We start from the raw sequence: 8,612 nt of genomic DNA, 5'->3' as shown, positions 1-8,612 counted from the left end.
CACTTTCACAAAGTAAGTAGCAGAGCTGAGATTCAAACACAGTCTAGTTGCTCTAATCATAAGGAATCCAGAAGTTATGAAATCTGTCTCTTGTCCTACAAACTCAATCCAAAATAATTCATCAAACATGGACATGTCAGTCTATTTATTAGAACTGACTCTTAGAGGAACCATAAGCTATGGAGCAGGAACTGGGTAACAGAAGGGGGGTAATGAATGGAGGCATGCTTAGAGCTCTGTCATCTGTGGGAGAAAAGGTGAGCCCAGCCTGGTCATCCAAGCTGGTGGCAGGCAGAGAGGAAGTCTTGGGAGGGCTAGACTCAGCCAGGGAGTTGCAGCAGCAGGGCCAGGCTAAGCAGGAGAGCCCCAGTCCCATGGGGCATGGCCCCAGTGTTCATGGCCTCAGCATAGAACTTTGCCACTTCCTCATTGGGGTTGCCCTGGGCTGGGTCAAACCACATCTGGATGCAGCGGCCGCTCCCTCGGCTGTAGTTGCTGAGTTTGTAGGAGTGACTCCAGAGGCCCTCACACAGGGCAACTGGAGTGGGGAAGTAGGACTCAAATGTGCGGCATATGGCCCCGGCTGGGCACTTGTTAACTCCTGCAGAGAGAGAGATAATGGATACAGACTGCGTCCAAAGCTCAGTTTCTGGCTACCTTCCAAAATCTTCAACCAACCTTAAATCTTCAGACACCCCTTGTTCCAAACCCCAACTCCATCTCCTAACTTCCAGGCCCTCACCTGAGGTCCAGTCCCAGCCCTTGTGCCAGTTGCTTTTGCAGGTGTAGGAGGTGCGGCAGTCTTCCCACCAGCTCTGACAGTCCTCTTTGCATAAGGGCACATCCAGAAAACGTTCTTTTCTCCAGCTCTGGTCCACCTGGATGGGAGATGGGGAGGCAGGCTCTTCTCAGCGAGGGATGTTGGCAGCCATAGCCTTGAAGGGGACTGAGCTGGAGGGCAGCTCCCAGGGTAGAGTGAGGGAGACACCCTACCTGCTGGATCCAGGGTCCCAGGTTGGGTGAACACTCATAGAGACAGGTGTCCTGGATGAAGTGGCGCTTGCAGGCGGGCTCCATGGTGCCGCAGTGGGCCCAGTTAAAGTTATACAGGCGGGAGGTGTCCTTGTGCAGCTCCTGGCTGGTGTTGACGGAGCAGCAGGCGTTCTTCCTCCAGGGACTGCACTGGGTGGGAAAGACACAGGACTAAATTTCTCCCCCACTACCACCTTTTGCCACCTCAAGCTTTTCCCCCGTTTGGTTCTTGATCCCCTGCCCCAGGCAGGTTGTTCTGGGAACACTCACTGTGATGGCCTCTCTGCCTTTGGCCTCCAGGAACCCCCATCCCAGGGTGTGGGTGTGGCAGGGGGAGACACCGTTACAACAGTGTGATCGGTGGGCTGTGGGAGCTGGGGGTGTGTGTAGTTATCATTTATACAGCACTTAACACTTTATTGAAAGTCCTTTTATAGCCTTTTTGTGCCCTTCCTTTTGCTCTCCCTTTGTGTGACAATGGGTCCGGTTGTCATCTGTGGCATATGTATCACACTCTATAAACCTGTATCTTGCTCTTGCTCTATAATTCTATCTTTCTTTCCTCAATAAACTTCATTTTCATGCTTGCCAAAAAAGAAAGCCCTTTACATATTCATTTACAAACATAATTATTGAGCACCGACTCTATGCTAGTCACTATCATAGATGCTGGAATACAGCAGAAAACAAATACCAGAAATATGTGTTCATGAAACTTACATCCTAGTCAGAGGAGACAGTAAGAAATCTAAGAGAGAAAAAATATGACATGTCAGGATATGATAAATGATAAGGGGGAAATTATAGCAAGGAAGGGAGATGTGGAGTATGAGATGATTGTTGAAGTTTTAAATAGGTTGGGAAAAGCCTCATTGCAAGGTGACATTTTGGGCAAAAGAGGAGAAGTTGGCCATGCAGTACTATAATTTGAATAGATTTATTCTTCTTGACTAGTATTAAGATCTGTGTTGCATCTGGGCACGGTGGCTCACGCCTGTAATCCTAGCACTCCAGGAGGCCGAGGCGGGAGGATCGCTTAAGGTCAGGAGTTCAAAACCAGCCTGAGCAAGAGGGAGACCCCGTCTCTACTTAAAATAGAAATAAATTATCTGGACAACTAAAAATATATATAGGCCGGGCGCGGTGGCTCACGCCTGTAATCCTAGCTCTTGGGAGGCCGAGGCGGGCGGATTGCTCAAGGTCAGGAGTTCAAAACCAGCCTGAGCAAGAGCGAGACCCCGTCTCTACTACAAATAGAAAGAAATTAATTGGCCAACTGATATATATATAAAAAAAAATTAGCCGGGCATGGTGGCGCATGCCTGTAGTCCCAGCTACCCGGGAGGCTGAGGCAGAAGGATCACTCGAGCCCAGGAGTTTGAGGTTGCTGTGAGCTAGGCTGACGCCACGGCACTCACTCTAGCCTGGGCAACAAAGCGAGACTCTGTCTAAAAAAAAAAAAAAAAAAAAATATATATATAGAAAAAAAAAATTAGCTGGGCATGGTGGCACATGCCTGTGGTCCCAGCTACTCGGGAGGCTGAGGCAGAAGGATTGCTTGAGCCCAGGAGTTTGAAGTTGCTGTAAGCCAGGCTGACACCACAGCACTCTAGCCCAGGCAACAGAGCCAGAACTCTGTCTTAAAAAAAAGAAAAAGGAGATTTATATTGCCAATGGCTAGACCAATGCCAGACACATAGTAGGCCCAGGAAAATATTTGCTGAAAAAGTGAATTAAAGACCTATTTATGATTTCTGAAACATAATCCTATTTGCATCTTACATATAGACACATCATGTTTTCATAAGTCTTTAATATAGACTGGGTTTTCCAGGACTGCAAATACCATGAGATGGAAGGCTGTTATGTGTTTTGTTCTGCTGGAGTTATTCACTATTTTAAGAAATTATGTCATTAATGGCAACATTGCTTAGAGTATCTCATAGCATTTAAAGTGTGGATAGAACACACCTGTATTAATCTTCATTAGGCGCTACCCAATTAATAATAATGCTGTGGATGAAAGCATGTGTAGGCTGGGTGCAGTGATGTACACCTGTAATCCCAGCACTTTGGAAGGCCAAGGTAAGAGGATTGCTTGAGGCCAGGAGTTTTATACCAGGCTGGGCATTATAGCCTTTGTCTACAGTATTAAAAAAAAATTAGCCAGGAGGTGTGGCATGCTCCTTTAGTCTCAGCTACTCTGGAGAATGAGGTGGGAGGATCACTTGAGCCCAGGAGTTTGAGGCTGCAGTGAGTTATGATCACGCCACTGCACTCCAACCCAGGCAACAAAACAAGACTCTGTCTCTAAAAAAAAAAAAATTGTTAAAGAAACAAACATGTACTTTTTCCTAATGTTTCTAATGTAGTCATGCAAGAAAATAAAGATATTGAAATATGTTATTATAAGGTACTTTCTGTTTGCTGCTTCATATTACAGATAGAGCATTATGTTGATTTTTTTTTATTTTAGCATATTATGGGGGTACAAGTGTTAAGGTTACATATATTGCCCATGCCCCCCTCCCCCCTCGAGTAAGAGCTTCAAGCATGTCCATCCCCCACACATTGCACATCTTACTCGTTGTGGTTGTATATACCCATCCCTTCCTCCCCCCTCCCACCCTCCCGATTAAATTATATATACAAATGGGTTCTATTAGCTTTAAATTTCTTTTCAGGATAGAAAAGAGAGTCTTAAAAATATCTGTCATAAAAAGGAGACATTGAGTCTGATAGGACTGCAATCCACTGGCATAAATTTCTATAGACTATGTGAATGCTGAGCCCCTGTGTCACAGTCAGAGGCACTGTCTGTCCTCTTCTACCCTTGGCACTCCACAGAACCAGCATGTAGTGGAGCATGGAAGAGCCATTTGCTCGTAGTTTCTCACCCCCAAAGGAGGAGCCCACCCCAGTGCCACCCCTACACAACCACAAGGACTGGTCATGTCCAACTCTTGCATGGGTTCATGTGCTTCTGTGAGCCTCAGTTTTCCCTCTTTGTGTAATGTGGAGACATCTACCTACGTCAAAGCACTGCTGGGAATATGAAATCACGTACACAAAACACATGACATCTAGTAAGGGCTCAACCAGTGATTACTCAATATCATTTTTTTTTGAAACAGAGTCTCTCTCTTGCCCAGGCTAGAGGGCCATGGCATCAGCCTAGCTCACAGCAACCTCAAACTCCTGGGTTCAAGCAATCCTTCTGCCTCAGCCTCCCAGGTAGCTGGGACTACAGGCATGCGCCACCATGCCTAGCTAATTTTTTTATATATATTTTTAGTTGGCCAATTAATTTCTTTCTATTTTTAGTAGAGACGGGATCTTGCTCTTGCTCAGGCTGGTCTTGAACTCCTGAGCTCAAACAATCCACCCACCTCGGCCTCCGAGAGTGCTAGGATTACAGGCGTGAGCCACTGCGCCCGGCCTACTCAATATCATTGCCAACATGGTGTTCTCCTCTGGGGAGGACACCCCTAAAATCACCTTAACCACTGTCCTTGCTCCATCTTCCCCACAGCAAACACTCAGGGTGTGGAGGTGTCTGGCCCCTCAACCCCTCCCCCACCACTCACTTCCTCCTCCCAGTCAGAACCAGCCCCCTCCCCAGCTAGAGCCACACTCCTGCCATACCTGGTCATGCAGCTTGTCCTCAGGACCTGGCTCTGTCTTGTGGTGCTTGGCATCCATACAGACATTGAGCAGGTCGCTCCTGTCCCGAGCGCTGCACATGGTGGCTGCCCATCCCAGAAGCAGAAGTGACATCAATATCCAGGCCATGTCTTTCTGTCCCTGCAGAGGGATCCAGGGCAGGGAGACCGAGGCCTGAGGGAAAAGAGCTCTAGACAGGAAGCCCCTTCACCCTCTGCCTCAGTCTCCCATCCCTACAGTGAAAGATGCGGTCAGAGCCTGTTCCTTCAGTGCTGGGGTCCTGAGACTCCTTGAACTTAGGGTTGAGAAAGTTGGCCGGTGGGGGGGCTCCCTCACCCCCAGGCTGGGGCGGCTCAGAAGGGGACCTGGGGTTAGTGGGTGGGCCCTGGAGGAGTCTTCCCAAGTTGGAGGAAATACGCTGTGCCCTCACCTGTGCCCTCACCTTCTCTCTAGACTTTTATCTATGACAAATAATGAAATAGTTCAGGTCCATGCCCTGCTCCCCTGAAAAGGGCCAGGGACACACAGCACCCTTATCCTACATCCAGCAAGTGCTCTGTACTGAGGCTCTGGGTCACCTGGGTTCCCATGCCAGCTTAGTAACCCTGTTAGCCCTGGGGAAGGCAGTGACCCAGCTCTGCTGAGTTCTCCGGAGGGTCATGAGGATCAAGTGGCCCACAGGATGGTGTTTGTTTACATGATGTAAAAATGGAAAAAGTACTGGGTTTTGAACAGTTTTGCTTCTTCAGACTTTTTCCTTCCCTATTCTCTGAAAGCCATTTCCTCTCTATCCCATCCCGAGTTTGGCCTCCTCCGCTATCTTTGGGCTAGAGCATCAGACTCCACCTCACCTCTCAAAAATCAAACGCAGAGACCCTTATACCTGAGCGACAACATAAAAGTCCCCCATGTTGGAGCCAGAGAAGCACTTGGCATCATGTGAGGCACCCAGCAAAAATGTCAGCCCCCTTCTCTTCTGTTCGTTCCTGCCCCTCACCCCTCACCCCACCCCCACCGAATTGATTGCAGATCAATTCCTTTGGGCTCTGTCACTGAAGAACCTGAGAGTTGACCATGGAGACCCCTTCCTCTCCCCGACCATCCCTGCATATAGTTGATCACCAAGCTCTGGCAAGAGTCCTTCTAAAAAATCACGTCCCCCTGGTGTTTGGGGTTAGATCTTACCTCCTCCAATTTTGTCCCCTTTAAGTTGCCTTCCCCATGGGAGCCAGAGTGATCTTCCTAAAGAAAAATGTGTCCCCTCTGCTATGCACAAACCCACCAAGTCTCCCCATTGATCTTGTTACCCTTCCCTCTTTAGGACATCTTGCCTGAACTTCTGTTGCTGCTGGGAGCATACACAGCTGTGTCCGAGTTGGTCTCTTTCTAGGCTGGCAACAGATCCAGGCCGATCTCCCGTGGCCTCTGTCCTCAGCACAGGGCAGACTGCAAGCTCTGGTAAGCACAGAATGAAATTTCCCCACTTTGCCCTTCTCCTTCCTCAATGCCTTCTTCCCCAGACCACTCCCTCTTCAAGGCTCCGTGAGTCTGTCAAGTTAGTGATTCCTGTTTGCATTCATTCCTTTGTTTATTTACTCATCCATGATCCACACATGCAATGTTCATCAAAATCAAGAGAATCACTCATCTCCAAAGCGATCTGAATTTTGGTTCTCAGGGTATGGCCAATTTGATGGTGTTACAAACTGATGGAGAAGAACCCACCAGGCTTTAGGGTCAGGCCAGGGGGATCCAGGGAGAGCTCCATCTTTTGTGCAACCTTGAGCAAACTTTAGTTTGTTCCTTAGAAAATAGTTGAGAATTATATCTGGACAAAGCCTGATACATACAAAAATTGAGAAATTGACTTACAGAAGTCAAGGGATTTACTCAGGGTAACAGAAAAATAAAAATTGTCTCCAATCTGATAATGACAATGTTGTACTGTCTAGCAGTCTTTTTTATTTATTGATTGATTTTTTGAGACCAGTCTCACTCTGTTTCTCAGGCTAGAATACGGTGGCATCAGACTAGCTCACAGCAACCTCAAATTCCTGGGCTCAAGAGAGCCTCCTGCCTCGGCCTCCCAGAGTGCTAGGATTACAGGCGTGAGACACCACGCTCAGCCACCATCTAGCATTTCTGAAAACATAATTAAGAATTTGTTATGGTCTTTTTAGTGGTAAAAATGTACATTACATAAAAGTTACCATTTTAACATTTCTTTTTTTTTTTACTAGACCAAACAAATCATTTATATCTTAACATTTTTATCTGTACAATTCAGTAGTGTTAAATATATTCATTCACACTGTTATGCAACCAGCCTCTGGAACTGTTTTATCCTACAAAACAGACTCTGTATCCATTAAACAACTCTCTATTTTCCCTTCCCCCAGTCCCTGCCAACCATCATTCTATTTTCTGTCTCTATGAATTTGACTACTCTTGGCACCTCTGTATAAATGAATCATGCAGTCTATGTCCTCTTGTGACTGGGTTATTTCACTTAGCATAATGTCCTCAAGATTCATCCACGTTGTAGCATGTGTCATGATTTCCTTCCTCTTTCAGGCTGAGTACTGCTCCATTGTATGGATATACCACATTTTCCTAACTCTTTCATCTGTTGATGGACACTGGGTTGCTTCCACCTCTTGGCTATCATGAAGAATACTGCTATGAACATGAGTGTATAAATATCTCTAAAATAGACTTATTCAGTTATTTTGTGTGTATATCCAGAAGTAGAATTTCTGGATTATATGGAAATCTCTATTTAATGTTTGAGGAACTGCCATACTGGTTTCCATAGTGGCTGCAACATTTTACATTCCCATCAACAGTGCACAAGGGTTCCAGTTTCTCCACATCCTCACCAACATTTATTTTCTGGTTTTGGGGTTTTTTTGTTTTATAGTAGCCATCATATTGAATGTGAGGTTAGTATCTCACTGTGAGGCATCTCATTGTGGGTTTGATTTGTATTTTCCTAGTGATTAGTGATGTTGAGTATCTTTTGCTATGCTTCTCGGCTGTCTGTGTATCTTCCTTTTATCAGCTACATAATTTAAAAATATTCTCTTGCATTCCATAGGTTGCCTTTTCATTGTGTTGTTTGTCCTTTTTTTTCTTTCCATTTTTAAAAATTTGAAATAAAGTCTTGCTCTGTTGCCCAGGTATTAGGGGGGTGGCATCATCCTAGGTCACTGTAGCCTCAAACTTCTTGGCTCAAGCGATCCTCCCACCTCAGCTTCCTGAGTAGGGACTACAGGTATGCACCACCACGCCTGGCTAATTTTTTAATTCTTTTGTAGAGATTGGGTCTCATAGGCTTAGTGCAGTGGCTCATGCCTATAATTGTAGCACTCTGGGAAGCCAAGGAGGGCGGAGCACTTGAGGTCGAGAGTTCAAGACCAGCCTGAGCAAGAGTGAGACCCTGTCTCTACTACAAAAATAGAAATAAATTAGCTGGACAACTTAAAATATATAGAAAAAAAATTATCCAGGCATGATGGTGCATGCTTGTAGTTCCAGCTACTCGGGAGGCTGAGGCAGGAGGATTGCTAGAGCCCAGGAGTTTAAGGTTGCTGTGAGCTAGGCTGATGCCATGGCACTCTACCCCGGGCAACAATTTATTTATTTTGTCTCAAAATAAATAAATACATAAATAAAGAGTTAGGGTCTCACTATCTTGCCCAGGCTAGTCTCGAACTCCTAGTGTCAAGCCATTCTCCCACCTTGGCCTCCCAAAGTGCTGGAATTACAGGTATGAGGCACTGTGCCTGCCCTGCTTGTCCTTTGACACACGGAAGTTTTTGCTTTTGATATAGTTCAATTATCTATTTTTCCTTTTGTTGCCTGTGCTATTCAAGAACCCATTGCCTATCCAATGTCCTGAAGCTCTTTCCCTATGT

General features: G+C 46.1%; 1 protein-coding gene across 3 annotated transcripts; it reads right to left on the bottom strand.

Annotated features, from left to right (window-relative positions):
• Positions 1 to 130: 130 nt before the first annotated feature.
• On the bottom strand, positions 131 to 6,194 carry LOC105860321 (folate receptor beta). Of its 3 annotated transcripts, none has more exons than XM_012744928.2 (5): positions 6,027 to 6,194; positions 4,678 to 4,869; positions 994 to 1,182; positions 743 to 878; positions 131 to 601 (listed from the first exon to the last, which is right to left on the bottom strand). In XM_012744928.2, the coding sequence occupies exons 1-5, from the start codon at positions 6,051 to 6,053 to the stop codon at positions 321 to 323; spliced, it is 825 nt and encodes a 274-aa protein (XP_012600382.1). In that variant the 5' UTR covers positions 6,054 to 6,194; the 3' UTR covers positions 131 to 320. The 3 variants fall into 3 exon arrangements, with proteins under 3 accessions (XP_012600382.1, XP_012600383.1, XP_075858385.1); XM_012744929.2 differs by having other exon boundaries at positions 4,678 to 4,836; XM_076002270.1 differs by having other exon boundaries at positions 4,678 to 4,781.
• Positions 6,195 to 8,612: the final 2,418 nt, after the last annotated feature.

The sequence above is a fragment of the Microcebus murinus genome, chromosome 4 (assembly GCF_040939455.1).
Source record: "Microcebus murinus isolate Inina chromosome 4, M.murinus_Inina_mat1.0, whole genome shotgun sequence".
Taxonomy (NCBI): domain Eukaryota; kingdom Metazoa; phylum Chordata; class Mammalia; order Primates; family Cheirogaleidae; genus Microcebus; species Microcebus murinus.
Note: the sequence above shows the minus strand (reverse complement) of the source record. Positions and strands in the feature narration are given on the sequence as shown.